This window comes from Chinchilla lanigera, unplaced genomic scaffold (assembly GCF_000276665.1).
Source record: "Chinchilla lanigera isolate Chin_1 unplaced genomic scaffold, ChiLan1.0 scaffold00002, whole genome shotgun sequence".
In the NCBI taxonomy this organism is placed as follows: domain Eukaryota; kingdom Metazoa; phylum Chordata; class Mammalia; order Rodentia; family Chinchillidae; genus Chinchilla; species Chinchilla lanigera.
The window spans coordinates 26,007,726-26,032,373 of NW_004955403.1; the positions used below are offsets into that span (position 1 = coordinate 26,007,726).

Consider the following 24,648-nt stretch of genomic DNA (forward strand, 5'->3'; position numbering starts at 1 on the left):
GATCTTTTTGTGTCAGTTTTCTTGATTTCTACAAAGTAGTAAAAAAGTTGAACTAGGATAAACTATAATTTATTTTATGAAAGTAGCAGATAAGTGGCTCTTTTAAAATGTGACTTAGAGAGAAAACAATTTCTCTGTATTTGTGGGTGAGAGAGAGTGTGCACATATATCTACCACTTATATTTTGGGAACGACTCCTTTCTTGGCCTTTTTTCACAAACTGATACTGGTGATACATGCAATCTACTCATTTTCTACAAGGTATTTTTCCACAAGGTATTTTTCTGTCATCTTTCAGCTGACAGAAACACTGGATATAAATTCAAATGTGGGGAGGAAGTACAGAGAGTTTTCAATAAACTGCTTACAACTTCCTTAACTCCTTTACAGAATTCAATGACTTTTCCTCCAAATATTACTATAATTATTATTTTTATTTTGACAAACTGACTTCTATTAACTACCATAATTCAAATTTCCCCTGAATGAAATAAAAAGTGGCATTTTATTACTGAGACATCACTGGCATCATTGGTATTTTATCTGTTTCTATGGCAATTCAAGTTCTGTTACATAATCATCTTTATCACAGAAAAATTAATTTCCATGCACTTCACTATACACACACATCCAAGAACAATTAAAATAACTTAGGAGGCAGCATTATTTAGTCCTCAAAGCATGAGCTTGGGAATAGCTCAAGTAGGTTTGTTTTCATTTTTGTTTTTTTGAGACAGGGTCTCACGGTGCAGTCTAGGCTGGCCTTGAACTTGCTATGTAGTTGAGGGTGTCCTTGAACTCACGGCAATCTACCTGTCTCAGCCTGGGATTATAGGAATGCGCCACCATGCCCAGCTGCTCATATGCTGGATGCTGGTTCTGTCTGTATACCAACTACATTCACAGAAGAGTTATGCAACCTTCCTGAGCTTCTGTTTCCTTAGTGGAGATTTTATAGCTTCTACTTGTTCTGGTTTATGTGAGGATTAAATAAGATAATCTATCTACAGCACTTTGCATTTTACTTTAGCACACAGTAATCACTCAGTAAATACTAGGTATTACTCTCTTTTGCTACTGCTCTAGAAAGGACAGACTTGTGAGGCAATTCATCTTTCAAGAGACCCTGAAGAAAGGGAAGTCTGACTGTGAGCGAAGAATTATGGCAGTGCCATTGACTTATTTTCAAAATCATGAGAATCACCCTGCCCTAATACTGCTAATATGAATTCTTTCATGCTCTATCTCCAAATATTCCCTTTTGGGTGAAAATGCTCTTTATCTGGACTTGTGCAGCTAGTTTTCTGAGTGGGAATAACTCCAGTTGTGTCAGGAAAACCTCTGCTAGTTTAGTTGTACAATTCTAAATCAGCATATGATTCAGCTTTATGGACTAAACACCCACATCATACGTTTTCTTTAAATATTTTGTTTCTTCATTAGTAATTTCATCTGAACAAGATAAATTAACCTTTACTAAAGGAAAAACAATCCACATAATCTGTGTATAAGTTCAGAAATACAAGTCATTTTTACAGTAACTGGAAACTAAGACATTTAAATATCACGTTTCACACGCATATATCTTATATTGTGATTTTACTGGGAATTTTTATTCTATTTTTCATTATGAAATGTACTGAGCAAATGGAATATGCATTGCTAACTTTTAGCAGAACACTGTTAAGTTACTGTGCCACCACTTCTAAATCCAGGAGGAAGCCCACCCTTGGCTAAGATAGGCTTCTTCAGTAGCTGTAGGTGACACTCATCCATGTAGGCATAGTTGCACATCTAGACATTTAACTGTGTGGCTTGTGCTCACACTGGTCCTAATTCAGAGGATTTTAGAGGCAGGAAAACAATTAGAGTATGTAAAATCACATAGAAATCTTTCACATCTTATGGCAGCTATATAATGATTTTTCTTCCTTACATATACCAATGCATGGATTACTCACATGCATTATAATCTCTGTTGGAGATTCATCTTAAAAGCCAAGAGTTGGACTGAAAAGCATTATTTTACACCTCATTGTTCATACGGGGACTAATTAATGCATACCTAATGCCATTAATTCACAATTAGATCACTTACATTTAACCACATGCTTTCCATGCATACATATATAAATATTAATTTTGGATAGAATGATCATTATTCAGCACCATAACAATTAAACAGCTGTAACCTGTCTCCTGTGTTAAGTGATGGAGCTGCAGGCAAGCTCCATAAGCAGATGGTCTTATCCACCCATGCTTAATGTTAAAGACTTTTTTAAAAAAGGAGGTGTTGACAAATCAGAACAAGTAGGCATAGTTTTAATGCAAATCGGCCAATTTGCAATGTAGATTGCCCTAAAAGCTAATTTGGTGTATAGGAAAAAAATAAGCTGTTGTTAAAGGAAGGCATTATATCAATTTGGATATAGGAGATTTCTCACCAACACAATTATTCATTAATTCATTCAGCCAAAAGAGTTTAACGAAAAAGCAGCTGGCAAAGTTTCATATTTATGGACCTCCTTGGACTGCTCCTTAATTTATCCAAGCCCTGTTAAGTCCCAGAAATAATAGTCATATTTCAGACAGCTGTTTTCCAGCTTCATTAAAGAGGCACTCAAAAAGGAGAGGGTCACTGAACCTCTCAGAAAGAAGAGAAAAAAATTGGCAGTAATCACACCATAATCTGTGAATATGGTAAATAAAAAAGGGAAGCCATGGCTTTTGTATGGACCAACACCATAACCAAACTTATATTTTAAAAACAGCTAGATAGAAAGGAACCATTTTATGATGAAAAGAGGCTATTTTCAACTTGTTATATTCAAGAAATGATAAAGATAAATTCTGCCAATGAAAAAAATGCTACAATACCATTATGGGAAGGTGTAATCATATTTCTTAAATTTATGGGCTAATTCTTCCAACCTTATAGTAAACTGAGCACAAAGTTCTGACACTTTAGTCCATTAGGATAATAAGAATCTCAGCATATAAGAAAAATTACTTACAATCCACATTAACACTTCCCTTGATGCCTGGCATACTACAGTTACCTGATAAAAGTTTTAGGAAGAATGTGACAACTTTACAATCTGGCACTAGTTATAATCTTTATCTGCCTTGCTAATACTGTAAAATAGCTGAAATCATTATTGTGCACCTGGTTTCACTCTCAAATGCCTTGAACTTCAACTTCTCAATAAAGGCTTCTGATGAACTTGGCAAGAACTGAAGGGAACATTTTTCATCTTTATTTCTGGTTAAGTTGTATATCCAGTCAATTGAGCTTTAAAACCTCTTCTATAGTAGGTTTGGGTGGTAATTAAGATCTTAAATGGCTTTTAAAAGATGCAAATCAATGAAGTGTTCCAAATTGAAAAATATACTCCAGTATATTAGTAAAGGAACAAAATGGAAAAAATGTGAATAAAAATATAAATTTGACATACAACTTATAGCCTTCCTTTCTGGGTTGAGACTCAAAAAGCAATAAACTGAAGTGCAGCGCTATGGCATGCTTAGAGATTTGAGTAAGAGGAGAACCAAGGTTTCTCTGACCTTTTGTCCCTCTGTTTCACACCCTCCCTTCTTCCCTGAAGCAGGGGGAAGCTTTCTCCCATGCTGCCTTATCTAACTAAGGGAAATTCCTTCAGGAGGAGTGAGGGGTGGGGACCCTTCCCACACATGTCACTAAATGCAGAAGATGAGCTCACAGGGAAAGGAGACCAAAGATCTGACACCTCGGCCATCAAGACTTTGCCATTAGCAACCATGTATTCCTGGGAGGGCTGTTACCTGAGAGGCTGTATCTGCATAGCAAGATGGCCTTTGCTCTCTGGCTATTTCTTGCCCTTTTTTCCCCGTGGTAATTAATTTCCCTTGGAGGGCTCAGACTCTTATCTCCTCCTGCTGTTACCCGCCCCAGAAGCCCTAAGCCCACAGTCTTCGTGTAGTTTAGAATGCTATTTAAGTTTCAACCATCTGGCCCGTGTTTGAGTTTTCATATCTGTGTGCCCACGGTGCACGTGCACATTAATAAATTTGTGTGCTCTTTTTCCTGCTTATCTGTCTACCGTCATCTCTGTATCACTGAAATGAATTACTGAACCTTCAGAGGACACAGAAAATTCTTTTCATTCCTACACCAGACAATGTATCCTGAATTAACCTTTTCGGTGGGGGATGCTGGGGCTTGAACCCAGAGTGCTGAGGTCCATCCCCAGACCTTTTTACAAAAAATATGTTAAGGCATAGCCTCCCTAAGTTGTCCAAGCTGGCCTCAAATTTACAGTCCTTTTGCCTCAGCCTCCTGATAATAGGTGTGTGCCACCCTACTCGGTGTCTCTCAGTAAACTTATGAAAACAGTAACAAAAACCAGCAACAATAATGACAACAACCACCCTGAAGTTCCTGGTGGAAAATATATAAAAGATAGTATGAAAGAAAGGAATGAGGTTTACAAATCTAAAGAAATCAGGTGTATTTTAAAGATACGTAAGTGACCAAAAAACAATATAAATCATCAGCATCTTTTTATATACTGCTCCTATTTGAGAAAAGTCACAGTGTATTTAACATTCCATCGTTTCTAAACACAGCTGCTTCTAAAGACGTGCTTATAGCAAGGTGGGTAGGAAAAAGCTGTATTTAGGCAGTAGCTACTGGGACCAAGTTATACAGGAGAATGTCTTTCCAAATTTGAACACAAGCAACCGTCACAGTACAGAATTCACGTTTCATATAATTCTAAGAAAGTATGTGAACAATTTCTTCTAAGGGTATCAAAATTCTCATCCTCATATGCTATGTCTAAATTACCTACATAGAAAAATTATGTTAAATCCAGATATAACCACCCACAAGACAATTACCTATACTCAGAAACGAGCCTTGGGAGTTACAAAATCCAAGCCAAAACAAAAACAAAACAAAACAACAAAATAAAAATCCTTTTCTAAAATATAGAACATATTTAACACAGAGTCTGACAAAAAATGTATACTGACTTTGGAAAAAGAAAAACTATAAATCTTTTAATACTAAATTTATTGAGACATCGTGAGATTAATACTAGTTTCCTTTAGCCTCTTCAGTTATAGGAGGTGCTCACCGTGGTGGCCATTAGCTACCAGACATTTATTATTTTTCTTTTCCCAAAGTGTGTATCCATTTTTTTGGTGGACTCTGTAGTTCCATAAACAATCTACCTGTCACAAAAATTTACTTTTTTGGTAGCACTGCTGCCATCTGATTTGAAATTCTCAGTGTTAGCTGCTATTGCTTCTGTTAAAGCAGAGAAGAGGACTGAAATGCCTGACACCAACAGCAAATGTTATTTATGCCTACATTTAGGGCTACTCTTGGGAATAAAGAACCCTGATGTCCTAGGAAATTATTTACTGGGAAATAAATTTCCCAAATAATTAGATAACATTTATCAGGATGGCCCTTGGAACTATGCTCACATAGCAAGTCAGGTGCAAAAGACAGTGACAACTTTTATTGTTATTTATTTATTTATTTATTGAGACAGGGTCTTGTTATGTAGTGCTGGGTATCCTTGAACTCACTATATAGGAGAAGCTGGCTTCAAATTTGTGGTGCGTTCTGGGATTACAGGTGTGCACCACTACGCCCAGCATGAGAGCAAAAATTTGAATCTAAACTTTTTCAAGATTTTGTCTGATTGGAGGATGTAGTAGACACTTCTGGAGACATGATAAGAGATAAGGAAGGGTGGAATAGTACAGAGTTAAAATTGCAACACATGTCACAAAAAGTTCACAGAGTTCCGAATTAGTAACAAATGAAGATTTATGGGACATGGATTTTTGTAAAAGTTAGTGGGAATCAAATGATAAAAATCCTTGACAAAGGTTTTGCAACTCAAATATGACTCAGATATGATAGAAACACATAATCAAACATAGTAAAGTCTCATACTGGGACTTATATTGGTCAGTTCCTCTCATTCAACAGGTTATGGATCATGGGTAAAGGACTAATTCAGGATAATGTGCAGATCTGTCATGGCTTGTAACACTGGCTGCAATTAATTTGAACTCATAGCTTAATGGCCTTTTAAGATGAAACTAGCACAGTATATATAAAAAAAACCAAACTAACACAAAAGAACAGTTTACAGAGGTGAAAAGAAAAACCCCTTGAAGGATAGATTAATCACAAAGTCAAAACAGTTTACCATTACCATAAACAACCTAACCACTCATCCATTAAAATCCTTCTTTAAAAAGTTGAAACAAAATGAAACAGTTACATTGACTAGTAAAAATAACATTATCTTTACCGCAGCTTTTGAAATAGTGAAATGAAGTACAGAGAGCCTTGACAACCTAATAAAATAAGGCTTCTATCTTTTAGAAAGGTCAGAGGAACTAGGTCTGCACTTGTAGAAAGGATATGAAGTGACCTCATTTAAGAAAATATTAATTGAGGGGCTTACATGGGATAAAGTACTGAATGTAACACTGTTAACTGAATAAATTATACTCAGATGAGAAAAATAGCATCAGGAGGGGCCCTATATGGATACTGTTACCTTAGAGGAAGAAATGGACATCTGAGGGTCAGCCAGGGTTGCGGAACATGAGTGGTGCTACTCAGTGAGCTCCGAAGGGGCCTTTCCAGGGCTCTCTTAGGAACCACTATCTCCTCTGCTCCTCAGACTTCCTACTACTTCGAATCAGTGGGACTTCACAGTAAGGGCTCTAAGAAGTTCTCTTTCTGCACATTCCATGGAAGTTGTTTTAGCCAGTCTGGATTTTTATCACCATCTAAGTTAGTTTAGGAGAATTTCTTCCCTCTTAAATCTAGGCCTACTGGCTCTGTGATAATCCACCCTCCACTGTATACAACAGATCATGAAGCATCTTTGTCTACACACTTAGTGAGTTAGAAGTTTAAGGTTAATTCTCCTTGTATCCAGCATGTGTCCCAATTTTCCTAGAAGAATTAGCAGAGCTGAAATGATTTAGCAGGGTGGAATTACAGGCGACTTTTTATTAACTTCATTCTAAATACTCTAGCAACAATGATAACAGTAAGTAATGTCCATGTGGTAGTTCCTTTGTACCAGGTGCTCTGCTAAGTGCTAGTCTACATGTTGTAATCTTTTTAATATTCTCAGAAGCTCCATGAAGTGGGAACTTATTCTCAATCTCACTTTATAGCTGAGGAAACTGAGGTACCCAGATCTTAAGTGATTTCCTTAGATTGTACAGATATCAAGTGATAAAACTGGGACCAAGGCAGATTCAGTTTTTGACAGGTTTGAAACTTCTGTAGTTTGCGGGGAGAGGTCCTATTTAGGAGAAAAAGGTAGCAGTTCAGTACAAAATTATTTAGAATGGGAAAAATCACAACCAAGTAGGACTTTTAAGCTGGTAAGTATTACACATATCAGAAAAGCCACAGAAACTTTTTTATTCATTAAGTGCCTGACATGTCTCCAATAAACATTTTTTCCTGTATTTTGGGGCAATGTTTTCTCTTTGCCTTCTTACATAAGTATGATTTTGTGGTATTTAGTCTTTATTTGGTGTGATTCTTTAATATGCTTTTCATTACTGACAGCTTAGAAAAGTTACATTTAGCTTCAATATTTCTTATTGGTAAAAGTCACATAAATATTTAGCATTTCTGTCAAATTTGAGGAGACTTTTTATTGTGTAATAAATGGATCTTACTATTTGAACCAATATCACCTATTAACCACTTCCTTTTGATATCTTCATAGCAGAATACTGTGATATTTCTGTTATCTTTCTCAGCACGTAATGTCATATAAACAAGAAATCTTTTTTTGGTGGCTTTATATGATTCAGCGGTATATAACATGTGTGACTTCATGTACTGATGAACTCATGATGTCCAGTGCTGGACTTATACTCCAAAAATACAAGAACAAATTCCCCAGTACAGAAATATTCATGAAAAGGAAACAAATGACATGCTTGTAAGTCACAAGGTGCATCATAAGTATATTCTGATAGGAGAAAACTTGTATCTGACGACAAGAATTCTGTTTCTGTACACGCTGAGCCTTGTTTCTTCCCCAGTATCTAATTCCTTCTGGGGCAGGGCTCCCTGCAGTGAAGTCATTTTTTCATACACTCTGATCCTACCATATTTGCATCTGTAGGAAAGTCAGGGGATGGTAGGAATATTCTTGGATAGCTATCAACAAGGACCACAGATAGAAATGAGTTCAGACCTCATAAACATATACCTTTAAATCTAAACTAAATGTTAGTGGAAGTGTCCACAAATGTTAAAAGTGTCCACAACTTGGCATGGGGAGATAGCTCAGTGGCACAAGCACCTGCCTGGCAAGCACAAGGACCTGAGTTGGATTCCTGGTACCCGCCCCCTCTCCCACAAAAAAGTGTCCACAACCCATTCAGTGCCACTGTTCGTGGAGAAAAGTGTGGTGGAAAGGATGGCGAGGTGGCAATTGACAGAGGTCTTAATTAATTTGCAAATATATCTTCCCTGATTACAATAACATCCAACCATGTAAACCCCAGGTCTGCTTGTGCGGCTCTTGTTTCTGACTGGGAGTCAGACAGCGTGGCATTAGTGAACCCTTTCTTATACCACACTTATTGAGGTGAAGCCAGCTGCCTCCCAGAACAGTCCATGTAGGTATAATGCAGTGCTTCACATTTACTCGTTATGGAAGAATTATAAATAACATTTTGCTAAAATGGTAAAAAGATATTTTAAAAATTCCATACTGCTTTGTTATTAATATGATTCACATTTTGGGAACATTACTAAAGTTATAAAGAATACTGATTTTTGTAATCTAAATGTAGCATTTGTAATAGTGGTCTTTTTCTCCAAAATTGTCACTTTTTTCCCCCCAGTACTGGCGATTGAATGCAGGCCCTTCACACTGAGCTACTTTATTTTATTTTGAGGCAAGTTCTCACTAAGCCACTAAATTGCCTAGGCTTGGCTCACATTTGTGATCTTTCTGCCTCAGCCTCCTACAGTGTGAGATTATAGGCATGAGCCACCATGCCTCGATAATTTTTTAAATTTAATGACTAAAAACATTTTTCTTTCACCTCTTAACCTTGCCCATATTGGTGAAAGTTTTGATCCTCTCTTTTCTCCAGTATTCTTTAGCAGATAACTCCCCAACTGTGTGCACTTTATTTTCAATTTCTCACCTCCAGCATCTCCAAAGCCAGAGAGACTCTGGCATTTAATAGAGGTATGCTGAGTACAGTATGTCTAACTTTTGTGTGAGCAAACAAAGCATGTCTTTGTGATCACTAATGATCCTGTTTCCCAATGTACTAAAGAATTAGAATAAAAACAAATAGCTGGTCTTGTAGCTTACAGGAATTAGGATTTCCCTTAGGCCAAATTTCCATTTGAATTGCCTGAAAGTACATGAAAATCAATGTAGCTCTATAAACAGCTCTGTATCTGAGACATTACTAGGAGAAAAAATACCACCATATACTCTACTTTTTCTCATCATCAGAATTTTCAAAAACAATTCTCTAACCCCCAACCCTAACACAACAGTCCTTGTTCAACAATATCTATTCTGACACTAGGTTATATTTTATAACAATGAAATGGAAATTTCAGTAACTCAAGTTCCTGGGACAGAAATTTTGCTCTATATTACAAATAATGTTTGTTTGGAACTCTGTATTGTCTGTATTGTGCTTGTGATATGTTGTAAAATGTTGTATGTCTGTTAATGTTTCCCTCCTTTTATCCTTAAAATAAAAAACAAAACAAAAAACAAAAAAATATATTACAAATAATGTTAACATCTAAAACAGTGTTGGAGTTGCAGTTTGTCTCATTTATACTTAATAACAAAATAAAACCTAATTTATTGAGCACTGTTTGTTGGCCCTTTATTAAAGGTTTATAGTCTAGTATTCAATTCTAACATTCCTACAAGGTACGTAACATTCGTATTTCATGTAAGAGGACACGTATTTAGAGAGGTCAAATGACTTGTCCAAGGTTGCTCAGTGGTTCAGCAAGGATTCAAGCCTCAAAGTTCTCAAGCACAATTTTGCTTCAAAATCTTGCATAAATCTATAATATCCTTTTTACACTCGAAAAGAAAGGGAGTCAAACTGAGGATAGGAATAATCAAAATATAAGTTATACTTTATGACTTCTGGAACTGATTTTCAAACAACTTTATAAAATTTCAAAGCCTATGCGCTTTAAAAATGTTATATTGTCTTTTATAAGAAATAGTATATAATACATATCACAGGATATTCAACAATTGTGTCAGTTACACTTGACTGTCCCCTTGATTGGCTAGGAGTTGCCCAGGGGACTAGGAAAGCACACTTCTGGGTGTGTCTCGGTGGGGCATGGAGGAGTCACTTGGGGTTCATATCTGGTCCCTGGCCCCTTTCTTTCTGCTACTGTTCCCCTGCTTTGCTTCCCAACAGCCATGAACTAAGCTTTGCTCTTCCACACCCTCTGTTATGATGTCCCTGCCTTTGAGCGTGGGAACCTCCTGAATGGCGAGACAAGTAAGCTTTTCTTCCTTTTGAATTGTGGGTGTTGGGGCAATGTGTCCTAGGAGAAAGCTGACTAATAAAGGGACTTACAGGCTGCTTTTGCTAAAAGCACTGACTCTTAAACTAAGCCTGTACCTGTCTCCTTTTCGTCAGGCTGCTGCTCAACTTGCAAACAGATGTATGTGAATCACTTAGGAAGTGTCTGCATAAAAACTGTTGGTACTGTACTGAGTCAGAAACCATCATAGAGAAGATCAATTCCTGGGCCCTTAACCTGTTAGTCATTCAAAGTGTGATTTGTGTTTTCTTCTGAGCCAGTCAGGTACTTAAAAGTTGCTTTTGCTTAAAGAAGTACAGAGACTCCTTACTTGGGCCTGCAGATGCCCAACAGGTATTTAAAAGTAGAATAAAGCTTGTCCTTCATTTTGTATCTGTCTCCTTTATTACCTTAAAACTTTGGGTCATGGTAGGAATATTTCTGTACCTGCTCAGTTATGCAGGCAGGCATGTTAATCATTTTAGGAGTGTCTGTCTGATATCTGGCAATATTAGTGTTATAGGCAGCTGAAGGAGATAAAAATATTATAGGTAGTCAGACAGGTCCAGGCCCTTGAAGGAGCCAGTGTGGAAGATGAGATACCTTGCAACTGTCGGGGAGACAGACATCTCCAGCTGTGGACAAAAGAGTAAACAGATGTGCCCACATACTTCCCTAGGGATGGACCTCAGGGACTGATATTCTCAATAGGTAGCAATCATCTTACAAAAGCCAGGAAGAGTCACTAGCCCAACCTCCTACAGGAAAAGCCCCTGTTCTGTATTCATGTCTGCTTGCTACCTGACTCGCTTCCCCACTTGATTCCAATTTAATCAATTTTACCTGGACAATTATACTTGTAATTTTATTGGCTGACCATAGTTCTGTCCCACCTCATGCCTACCTACTGAGTTCCCACGTTTTCTACCTTGGACCTGCCTCACCTCATGGTTTTGCTCTATAAAATTCCCTGGAAAACACAGGTTCCCAGGGCAACCCACTCGGGTCCCCCTTCTGTCCCTCTCTCGGACAGGAGCTTTCTTTCCCTCAATAAATATATTCTGCTCCTAACCTCCGTTGTTCCTAAAATTCATTCTTTGATTTTAGAGAACACAAACTCACCCCAGATATCGTTCAGATTGGGAGTTTCTATTTCCTATATCACTAGGTTGATCAGCCCTAAATTTACCAAATTCTCATGTCTCCTTCCCCTTCAAAGCTGAAGACACCAAGATAAGAAAATTAATATGTTTTCAAGAAGAGCTAGTCTTATGGGCAGATTACTCTATAATGAGAACTGCAACTACCCCAAACCCAAGGGGGAGCAGTTACTCTGGAATCAAGGCTGCCCATCCCAAGTGGGAGCAACCCTCTCAGGATGGGAACCGAGTTGTACCCCAAAGCAATAAAGGTTTCCTGGAGCCAGCGTGACCTAAGAGAGCCAGCCCTAAGATAATAATCAACCAGACCACAGTTTGACGAACACTGCTTAACTATGCGTGATTCTTGCTTCCCTACTCTGGCAGCTGCTTTGTTCACCATGTAACCCCAAAGTTACTGTCAGTACCACTGAGATAACCACCTAAAAAAATAAAATGATCACATGTTGGGAAGGAGCTCCAGGGATCACGCCTGTATTGTGCTTTCATAGCAAAACCAAATAAGGATATAAATGGGGACCCAGGGCTTACACATAGCCCCAAGGTTAAAAATCTAATAGCTACAAGCAGATCCTACTAACAGATGCCAGCAAAGATAAGCCTCCTAAACACCTGCTTTACTTTGGAAGTCAACACTGACCAACCATCTACCTCTCTAAGCTGAGCTCAGACACTGACTGTTAGGACCAGATACTCCCTGCACCTTAGGGACCCCTTTACTTTGTTCATGGCTCCACCGGCAAGAACTGCCCATTGGTCAGAGCTGTGGCTCCCTCCTGGCTATAGCAGAAGTCTAATGTGCCTGCCTACGTTGCCTCTGGGTGGGCTCTCATCTCTATGGTTTCTGGAGCCAAGGACCCACCTCTGAACACAGGTAATGCCCTGAACACAGGGCTCAGAACACAGGTTTCCCTGTTTCTTTCCAGAGTGGTCACAGTGAATGATACATTCCTTCCTTGCTGGCGCTCTTCTCTGTTTGGGTTCTGGACATTGAGTACAGCAAATTGAGATGGGAAGGAATCAGGCCTTTGGCCCAGCACTCAGGGAGCAGCTGCTTAACAGCAAAAGGAATAACGAACAAATAAAACGAAGTGAGGGATGCTAAGTATAGTATCTTACAACATGGACCCCAAGTGATCTGAAAGAGTGAAGACGATTTCTTGCCGTAATAAAAATAAAAACTGAAATGCAACTGAGAAAAAGGAGACCCTCATGCTAAATCTAGTAACTTCACCAATAAAGAAGAAATTATCAGTAGTTAAAAATTTCTAGAACTGTAAGAGATCTCAAGGTGTCTTTCCAGTAGGAGAACTGCTCAAGAGACTTAATCCTTTGCAATAATGGATAGAAAGAGTTTAAAAAGAAAAAAACCCACTCCTTTTCTAAAACTGCTCTGCTAGCAAACAAGAAGAAACAAACACTTCTAGGATTTAAATATGCTTTCGAACCTGACGGTCTTCATTATAACTAACCAACATTATATAATACAAGCCTATTTTCTCGATTTCTGTCTCCTGGAGATTGAAAAATGCCACTCTACCTCCAGTAGACAATTAGCCCAACTAGAGATGGAGAGCTGAAACACCTCTTCCTTCTTAACAGTCTTCCATTGCAGATTACAATCAGATGCGCATTCAACCTCTCCTCTTCTTTACCTCTTAATCTTATCTACAGCCTCCAATGCTCTCAGATAGAAATAGATGAGTTTAGGAAAAAATCTTGTCAATGAATGCTAAAAAGAATGGTTCTTGTGGAAGTTATATGTTTAAAAATAGGATTTGTCATTGCCCAGGATATTTAGTCAGTATCGTACTCTGCCTACACTTGTTCAGCAGACACTGGCATAGTATTTGGGTTGCATCTGTGGGCACTTACTTTTAGCCACAGGCCAATCCTGTAGCAGTTTACCCTCTTCCCCTACATAAGACAAGGTGAACCAATTAAGCTGCCTTTACATGGCTTCAGATTTCAGATACACGGTTATAGATTTGTTAATGCGAATTCATTTAATTAGGTCATGGCTAGTATCTCACAATTCACAAATCAGACCCACTTTAACTCTCAGTGCAGAATTATTTAGTTTTGTTATATGGACAGCAATATAATATTCTAATAATGTCAACTGTTACTTATAGATTTAATTATATTCAAATATTTTTAATTCACTTCTTGATCCTCTATTCTTACATCTTTCCTATCTTATGAAAAACAAAGGTAGGCACCCGGGTACAACAATCGCTGCACCCTTTTATGTAATGGTCACATATAAAAGAGGATATTTTTGTAGTTGAGATTTTGTATCAGTGCTACTTCTGCTAAACCACATTTGCATGGCACAGTACTTATTTGATGTGGTTCACTTATGTTACTTTCATTATAAAAGGGTCCAACAATCATAAATCCTTTCTGCGAAGGAAGAAAGAGGTATTTATTTTAATAATGACATTGTTAAAAGTAAATTCCCCTTTGTTTTATTTTTCCTCTGCATGCATCACTAGTCAATGTCTAATCCAAGACAAGAGAAGGACTTGGAACAATGACTCTGCAGATGAATACGCCTAACTTGTTGAACTCATGATTCATAACAAGAGGAAAATACGAACACATTAACAAAAATATTAGGATGGAATCCTTTCAAGTGGAGAAAGGCTTCAAAGAATACTCTAAATTCATAACCTATTTTGACATCAACATGCCTAGGTTTTATGAAAGCATGAACGGAGTTTATGATGACAGTGAGATGAGTAATGAAAACTATTCTTTGCTTCTGTTGAAAATGTCTGCTCAATTTTTTCTGCGCCTCTTTTTGAATTATCCTCCTTGTTTGTATTCAATGAGATGACACCTAATATGGAGAAAGAAAAACATCTTGCTGATTTTGAGTATTCTCTCATAAAGTGGCACTTCTTCCAGACAGATACGTAAGGGCTGAAACTCAGAAGAGATGCACAGAACTGTAACCCTCCCAATGGAGAAAATGTTCCCGAGTTTCCTGGTTGCTTCATCAGTGACTCACAAATGGTCCCTTGCCGACAGCTACATAGGCAGTGAGTTAAACAGGAAAAGGCAATGGGATCTTGTATACCAAAATCTGGAATAATTAATTTCTAATCATCTAAAATAGCAAAACAATGATTTAAAGGGTTTGTACACCTTTTAAAAGGTTCACATCGAAGATTTATTTTGAATGGAGTATGACTCTGCCATTAAAATGATAAACGAGTCATTTGTAGGAAAATGGATGCACTTTGAGACCATAATTTGGTCTTCACCAACTTTGAGACTTCACCATAAGTGAAGTAACTCAGACACATGAACTTACATATCCCACGGTTTCTTTTATATGAAAAACTATATCTATAAAGTCCAAAATAAAAAAATAGGAAGAAAGAGCAAGAAAGAAAAAGATATTGTAATGCAGTGCAGACCATGTATCTAAAAGTGTCCCTTGACTTGGCACAATTATCTTACATGTTTTATAACTTCTTTGGCCTATTAGTCTGGTTTTCAATTTGTATATATGATAACTTTATAATGTCTTATAAATAAATGAATCTTATGCTAGAAAAATAAAAGAAGAATAGAGGGAGGGGGGAAAAAGAAGGGAATTTAAATGCCATGTCCATGTACCAACACCCTACAGTGAATGTAATCATTAGGTACTGCAAACATGTACTAATAAGAAAAGAAAAAGAAAATGAAGCAGATATAAACACAACAAAATTAATGTAAACAATATATAATGGAATTATAAGCAAGCATTGCAAGACACACTAAACTATAATAAAAAGATCTGTTACTAATAAAAATCCAGTTTGTTCCAAACAACTAGAAAGTTGTTCAAGAATAGCTCATCTGTGGGAAACTATTAACCACATAATATTGCCAGTGCCAGTGAGGACCCAACAATAGAATGTTTTTTTGTTTGTTTGTTTGTTTTTGAGTCAGTGTCTCATTATGCAGTTCAAGCCAGCCTTGAGCTCACTTTGTAGCCCAGGCTGGTCTCTCCTCCTGCCTCAACCTATGAGGGCTGGGATTACAGGCGTGCGCCACCATGCCTGGCTCTAGACTGGTTTTTTGAGTAGCTGTTGGTTGGCAAGGTAAATATGAATAACTTTCTCCTACATCTCTTGGTTTTCAAAGCTACATGCACATGTATTTGTTGTACTTCCTGGATACATAAAAATATTCTCTCCCCCAGGTAGAATTAATTTATGGTGGGGTCGCAAATTTTAAGAAGTCTATTTTTCTGGGCCTGCCTTTGATATGTGGGCATTCTGGGATTTGGGGCATGGGGATATTTGGTCATACGGATTCTGCTCTGCCTTTGGATGGCCACAGAAAGATACACAAATCCTGCTCGTCAAGCTTTCTCTGCCTTCAGGTACTTCAGATGAACATCATGTTGCTACTGCCCTGTGAAGCCTCTCTCAAAGAGCAGGGGAGGGGAAGCCAGCTCCCAACTGTGGGCACAGGCACTCTGCAAGTGCTGAGAACGTGTGCCTTTGTGGTTGACTTCAGCAAAAACTAACTTGTCCTCAGATGCAGGCAGTGAGCTCACATTCAACAAGAGAGTCCCTCAGGGCAGTGTAGAGGGAAGAGCATAGCTGCCCTCTCTTAGGAACCTGCAGGGGTGCTCTTTGCTTGGTCTGAACATCTGTGTTGCCTACACTGATAAGGTTCTCTTGCCCAGCTGGAGCACTGAATCCTTTTCTTCTTCTGGGAGTCTGGAATTTTTGTGATTGTGGTGGACAGAAGATGGTCTTAACTAGGCTTTCTGTGGCAAAAATACTGCCCCAGTGTTGATACATTTCATTGCCGGAGAAAGGAACAGGCTCCGTGGGACCTCTCAGAATTGGAGGGAAAAAACCTAAGGAAGCCTGGGCATGGATTCCTCTTAATTCTACCTGATGTGCTTTTTCTTTCTTCATCACTCATAAGTATAGCCAGGAACCCAACCCCCTCTGAGTCCCGCGGTCATCCTAGTAGATACCAAAGTGGAGTGGTTGGAGGACCCTTGAAACCGATGGCAGGGATGTCAATAAGGTTATAAAAAACTTTACATAATTGTGACAATATTATAAAATTTTTGCGATTTCAATTTTCCCAGGACAAAATTCCAGTTTACTGTATTCCTTTAAACAAAATAGTGAAATATATAATACTTAGATATACTGGAAGAATAAAATCATTTAATACCCCCAACAGCCTCATCAAATTTTACCCTAAGGACATAAAACAATATGGAAAAGCACTACACCTCAAATTCTGAAATTTCTATAGAAATTTTCCATTTTTAATTTGTGCTGTATACTTCTACTGAATCAAGGTTAAAATTTATTACTTACACATTTTAGGGTTTAGTTTTTTGAGACAGGGTCTTCTGTATAGTTCAGGCTGGCTTTGAACTCCCTAGGTAGCCCAGCCTGACCTCCAACTTGTGATCCTACTGCGTCAGCCTCCCAGTTGCTAGGGTTACATGTGTGTAGCACCAGCTGGCTTATTTTTTTTTAAGTGAATATTTTCTTGAATAGTAAAAGCATTGACTTTGAATATCTTGAAAATGCAACATTATTTATGTTCTATATGTTTTATATCCTTGCTGAATACTATCATATGAAACTCTCCTTTTTTGTTTAAAAAATCACTTTGATTTTAAACACCCATTTGATTGCTTTATTTAACCTACATATATTCAAGAATGTTATCACATTTTAAAGTGTTAAGCATACAGATTTAAGAATAGCTAGACATGTATTCTATTTATTCCTAGTGATACTGCAAAATAAATTCATAAAAATTCACACATCGTTTATACAGACATATCAACACATGTAAGATGTGTGGTTCTGGAATCTACAGAGATCAAGAAGGCCATACATTTGAAGACATTTTTGAATTTTGAAAGTAAAACATGACTGCAGTAGTAATAGGGAACAGTAAGAACAGTCAGTGCAAGTCTGTTATAAATCAGACATTAAATTTTCTTTATGTGAGTCCATTTTTATGGTCATCACAAAAAAATGAAAACACTTCTATATTTTTCACTTATGACGGTTGTCCTAAAAGGAGTGAACTGCCATTATAAAATGACAGTCATAAGTAAAAAAAACAAGAGATTTCTTTTTAAGGAAGACAACTAAAAACCAGTGTGAAGAAACAAGCTTTTTCCAAGTTGAAAAACAGCCAATGATTTCAGCTCTTTCACAACAGATTGAGGATAGGTCAAAAGTAGAGTTAAGGGCTGGGGTGTAGCTCAGTGGTAGAGCCCTTGCCTAGCATGCACAGGCCCTGGGTTCCATCCCAGCCACAATGAATCAATCAATCAATAAGCGTAAGTGCAGGGGGCCTACCGATGGTGCAGTGCTCTCCGTTCCACCCTTGGCTGCACTCGCACTTGCCATCCTTGCAGGTCCCGTGCTCCGCACAGCGAGGGTGGCATGCTCTCTGATTGCACGCCGGGCCCGTCCAGCCTTCCTCACAGCGACAAGTGCCTCCCATGCAGACACCATGTGAGCCGCAGTCCACGGAGCATATTTCTATGTTGGACAAAGCGGAAGCAGAGCAGGAGAGAACAGAGGGGAGTAGTGAGAAGGAGCTTGTCAAGGTGAAGAATAGAATCATTGAAAAATAAACCAGCAGTTCTTGTATACAAGGAAAACTTCAGCATTGGTTAGTAGGAACTATGAATCATAACATTTGACTTCCTTACTCATTATTTAATTTTATATATGGCTGTAATGGTGCATAAAATACATATGACAATTTTATTAGAAATATTTCTTACTTTATATGTAAAATATCTATAGGGTAGTCATATTTATGTATAAATATTCTGGAAAGTATCATTCGGCAACCAAGAATACATACACACATACCAAATTAATGACTTAGTTCAGTAGCTAAACATGTGGGGTCTCGTAAGTTTTGGGTTTCACACATTTATCAAGAATTGAAAGGGGATTATTTCCAATGCCATTCTTTAATTTTAAATGTCAAAAAAACTTTCATTAAGAAAAATCCACATAGAAAGTACATTAGCTTGCTTCAGACATGCAGAAATTCTGGTTAAATAAAGGAAATTGTTATTTCTCCTATTTAGCAAATTGTATAGTTGACAGATACAAATTGCTTAGCTCACATAGTAGAAAACCAGTTTAATAATACATATAACTACTGACTGTCATTTGTTCAATAATTGCAATTACTGAAAGTGACCAAATAACTGCAAAAACTGTAACACCAGGTTAAGTCTTTTAAAAAGACATTTGAAATATGTTTTTTTTTCCTTAAAGCTCTCTGAGAAGCTCTAACTAGATCCAGTTGAGAGGAGGGAGAGAGGGAGGGAAAGGGAACACTGAAAGATATTTTACTCTTTATTCTTCACATATAAAATTAACTATAAGTTGACTATACTTTTTGTCCTAAGATTATATGACTATTTTTTAGTTTGGGTTTTCTTTCAAAGATAAAAATGTCTTACAATAACAACTTTGAAATTGTTTCTAACAAATAGAAAATACACTACAGCCCTTTTTCTCTAACTTAAAAAATTAGTAACTGTATATGCAGCCACACATGCTTCCATTCTCTCCATTTGTTCCCCAAATAACATTTCCTGGGTATTGTGATTTTCCATTTCACAGGATTAACTTTATTTTTTATTTATTTATTTATTTTTTTCTTTTGGTTTTTTCTCCGGTACCGGGAACTGAACTCACGACCTTGCGCTTGCCAGGCAGGCGCTTTTGCCGCTGAGCTAAATCCCCAGCCCCTAACTTTAAATACTGTATCAAGGCTTATTAAGGTTGTAACATTTTTCATAAACAAGTGAACAACACCCAGGACTATTAATTGGGAGAGAGTACTATGTGAGGATTTTTCCCTTTTCCTTCCTTATTTTTTTGGTCTGTGGCACATTTTCTCTTTTGAATTAAATTTTTGATTAAGAAATCCAAGATGGTTTGATTAACTTCAGAGCAACATAACATCAACTCAGCTCCAGAAGAGAGCCGTTTCTTTCTGAGGCACCCTTTTTATTCAATCTAATCAATTTTTCATTAGGGTGAAGGTGTTTATCAGCGGTTAGCACACTAGCTTTGAGCAAGGTGCGTCAATCTTTGTAATGAACTTATTAATTAGAGTTAATTTAATTGAAGTGGAACTGAAGGGCTAATTAATGGACAAACTGCTGATGAAGATAGAGGAAAGCTCTGTTGCTTTCAAACCTATAAACTTTCTGACAGAAATAATTCATTTCTTCTCTTCAAGCTGCTTAAACAAATGTTTCTTCAGGTGTAAAATTTACTCTTTTATTGAATTTAGATATCTGAAGGTTATTTGCACAACAACAAAAGCAGTAGCTAGTGTGGTGTTTTCCTTTAGGATTCATTTAGTTAGAACATCAGAATTACACCGCTTGTAAACTTTAAGCCACACTTATAAATTAATAATGTTTTAATAAGCTTTTAAAGAGAACTGTGCAGTGGCCAGATAAATCAGGGGCATATGAGGTCAGGTATTTTTAAAAAGTGAATGTAACCATATTTAAGATTTTTACTATTAACTCTACATAAGTTTTCTTTTTGCAATTAATTTGCTTCCGCAGGCTTGAACCACTTGTGGGTTGCATATGCATGACTGTCCCACTGTGGGCTTGTGCTCGTGGTGGTATAAACGGATCTAACCACTTTTATTGGTCTTTTTACTAATAAAATTAGTAACAAGCCACCCAATGGGACAGTCATGCATGTACCACTGGTGGTTCAAGCTGCCCAGCAGCGAAACACAAGAATTATGGCCCCAAATGAACGTGTTAATAGCAAAGGTCAATAAAGAATTTTTCTTTACTTAATTACTTTGTTCAAAAGAATACTATACTCATTATTCAGTTCTATGAGAGAAAGTTTTAATATATTCCAAGTTCCTTTTTATGCATCATATAAAGACGAATAGAACAAAGTTCTCCACTTATTATTACTAAATGAGTAAAATTTGGTATATAGGCGAAACAGATTTTCAACTAATATAATAATTATATCAGTATGAATAAAATTAAATCTAAATATGCAATTTTATATGTGATTTTGACAGTTTAATCTTTGAATTAACATATACATACACAAACATTTGCTATTTGTAGCAGGATGAAGAAGGCTGAATTATCTTTGGAGCTATTTATTATCAATTATAAGTAATACTTAAATAAAATAATATAAGTAATATATCACAATGACTTTATATGAATCAAAAAGTGCTATTATGCTTATTCCTTTCTTAGTTGGATAACTGTGGTAAGTAAACCAGAATAACAATATTTCAAGTAACTATTACTATACTTTGTAGCTAATATTATTACACGTATTTTACTGACAGAGGCATAAGAGACCACTGCACAAGTAATTATTTCTGTAAAATTTAATTGGGTATTTTTTGTGCAATGCATATTTTAGTACAGAAACTGGAAATGTAAATAAATCCAGAAATAACTAAATGCCTATTTTGTGCTTCCCCTTCCCATATATACTTTTTTGTTTTTGTTTTTGAGATGGGGTCCTTGCTGTGTTGTCCAGGATGGTCTTGTGAACTCCTAATTATCCTGTTTCAGCCTCCTGAGTTCCTTAGATTACAGATGTGGAACACTACATCCAGCCTAAAAATATATATGTAAAAAAATGGACAAAACAAGTTCATGCGGTACTCTAAATGAGGTCATGAACCCATGCTTGATAAATGTTGACTGGCAAGGATTTCCCACACTTCTTTAGTGGGACATTCCGGTCCTTATATAATCCAGAATCCAAGTCATGTTTTTATTCTTGTTTATCCTATACATGTTATTTGTTCTAGCAGTTATAAATTTGCCAACAAAGTTTCTGGTTTCTCAAGCTCTCAGAATCAACTAATATACTTATAAATCAGTAATAAATATACTGTAAACCTTGTTAGCTTTCAGAGGAGTATGGCCAAAAGATGAGGGAGGAAAAATAAAGCAGGAAGAAGGGGAAGGAGAGAGGAAGAAAGCTTGTTTTCGTATATTTAGTTACAGGCTGAATAGAAACACTTCACCAGTATTACAAATTGTCCTATAGAAAATGTCCTTTAGGTTGGGTTTTCAGGGTTCAATTTAAATTGAAGATGCTAAATCTGTCATGCTGATATGGAGTCATGGGGTAGCAGGGATATCACCCAGGTGTCTCAAAATGCCAGGAAAGCACAATTTGTAAAAATGACAAGTCCCTTCTCCCCATGAAAAGCATTTGAATCAGATAGCAATACTTTATTTTGATTTATCATTAAATCATACTAATATATGAAATAATTTGCATTTCATAAATTTCACGTTTGTGGAACTATAACCAGTTAATACTTTTATGTGGAAGTTCCTCTGAATTAGTGAGGAATTAAGAAAGACAAACTATAACTAGTCTTTAAAATATTACCTGTCTTGGTTACTTTTCTCTTATTGCTGAGACAAAATACCTGACCCCACAATTAGGGAAGGTTTATTTAGCTCACAGTTTGTGGAGGTAGCACTCACACCCATAGTCCCAGCACTGGACCATGAGTCAATCAGAAACTCTAGAAGCCCGCCCCCTTACTGCATGAGGCTTTGGGGGGACATTGAGACACAGACTATAACGTTACCCCTATTTACTACTGTTACTATTACCACTACTTCTATTAATAGTGAAACTTCTCTTAATGGTTACTTCTATAACTTAACACTTATTAAGTACTTCTTGTGTATAAGGCACAATTCCAAATGATTTTCACATGCTAACTCATTTAATCTTTATCACAATTGTATAAAGTGGTATATTATTAACTCCATTTTACAGATAAAGACTGAAGTAGAGAGAAGTTCAATATGTTGCTGGTATTCAGCTATAGGATGGTTAGTTGAACAGTTGACCTCAAGCAGTTGACTTTCACATTCTTTACCATTTTATTTTATTTTATTTTATTATATTTTATTTTGTCTTTTTGAGACAGAGTCTTGCTATGCAGTTCAGGCTGGCCTTGAGCTCACTTTGTAGCCCACACTGGCCTCGAACTGGCAATGATCCTCCTGCCTCAGCCTCCCGAGTGCTGGGATTACAGGTGTGCATCACGTCTGGCCTCTTCACCATTTTAGAGAAGAGGGACATCAGTGTGGGAAGGATGTGCCTAAGATTTATGCCCAATGCTTTTGTTTGCTCAACACCACTAAAATCCGTCCTTTTCCTTCTTCCTCCTTTTCTCTTGTCTTCCCTTTTTCTTCTCTTGTTTTTCTATTCTTCCTCCTTCACCTTCTTCGTTATCCTCTTTATTTTTGCTTAGTTTGCGTACCCATGCAGAACTCCTTACGTTTCACTTCCCAGCGCATCTTCAATCAGCACCACTTTCCCTAGTTTTCTTGCCTCATTCACAGACATAAATAGCAACCATAGTTTTCCTTCAGACTTACAACTCTTCTCATCAGCTTCTCGATTCTACTTTTTCAGCGAGTCTTACATCTTTCTCCTTTCAAATGTGTTCATTTTTATCTTTTTCATTTTTACTGACTTGAAACTCCTTCATGCTCTCACAGTCTCACACTTCTAGAAAGTTCTTGCATTTGTCTTCTAGCATTTGAAGTCTATTGCTGCTCTCCGGCATAAGCTACATGACACCTCTCCTAAAATCCTACTCTCACCATATCCATGAGCACACTGTCATGAGTCAATTCTTCTCTGTCTAAAACATCATTTCTAAACTGCAACCACAATGGTGCCCAACCTAGCTTTTACCTCCACATTTTTTTCCCTACCATTCTGTGTACATAATATTTCTTTAAGTTGTACCATTGCTAATAGTAGTGACAGTAGCAACTGTATTTAGTAATGGTACTAGAAACTGTATTTAGAATTTATTATTAAAATATTGCATTTTGTATTTTTTATTAATTATACTAAGTACTCTCTATACATTAATACAAGTAATTTCCAGGGCATCTCTAAAGAATGTCCTATGATTGCACAGTGGGTAAACTAATCCATATGATAGTCATTTGCCAAAGGCTGCTTATCCCTGTAGGAATACATCTGCGTAGGAACCCATGTACCTGACTTCACAGTTCATGTTCTCAGGTACTTTCTACTACTATTCCTCTAGTCAAAGCGTATCTCTTCCAGTAACCCCCAGATGGCCATGTTTAAGTGAAGGCAAGAAATGTTCACAAAAGCCTCCTTGCATACTTTTGGTATTCATTAAGGTAGCATCACTCCTCTGAATGTTCAACAGATTTGGCATATTATTCTATATAACAAGACATGTAATGGCATTGGTTTCTAACTATTTCACACATGTTAAACATATCTACAAAATTAAACTGATCTCCAGGCTAGAACAGCATCTTCTTAAAATGTATAACTAGGGCTGAGGATATAGTTCAGTGGCACAAGCTCCTGCCTGGCAAGTGCAAGGTCATGAGTTCGACTCTCGGTACAAAAAAAAAAAAAAAAATCAAACTGTATAACTAATATGTGAGAATACCGTGGAATTAGTCCATGAGTTGTAATCAGCACTTGAAAATAAAGACACTTTAAAAATATCAGTGCCTGTCCCTTCATTAAATGTCCACTTCAGTATGTGTATGAGCATGTGCATATACTGGGTCACATTGTAAAACTATATTTATGATGGTAGGTCATGGTCAAAAATTTGAAAACCACTGTTATTGAGGGTAAGTATGATTCATTATTGTTCTATTCCTACAGAGCCTATCACAATGCCATGCACATGGTAAGTGCTCAATAATAAACCTGGTTGACTGAATAAAATTACGAACTGCCATTTCTATTATAATACTATAATTAAAAATTCAATGTTGGGCCATTCTATGTAATATTTATACTGTGTATGTCTTTACTGTGATCATGCTTAGCC

At 37.0% G+C, this 24,648-nt stretch overlaps 1 protein-coding gene across 2 annotated transcripts in view; it reads right to left on the minus strand.

Annotated features, from left to right (window-relative positions):
- The window catches only part of Tenm3 (teneurin transmembrane protein 3), a 613,899-nt gene that overhangs the window by 86,807 nt on the left and 502,444 nt on the right, over positions 1 to 24,648 (minus strand). For both annotated transcript variants that reach the window (XM_013513154.1, XM_013513152.1), the window contains exon 12: positions 18,093 to 18,278. In XM_013513154.1, the coding sequence (XP_013368608.1) occupies positions 18,093 to 18,278 (186 nt within the window). The remainder of the gene's footprint in view (positions 1 to 18,092; positions 18,279 to 24,648) is intronic.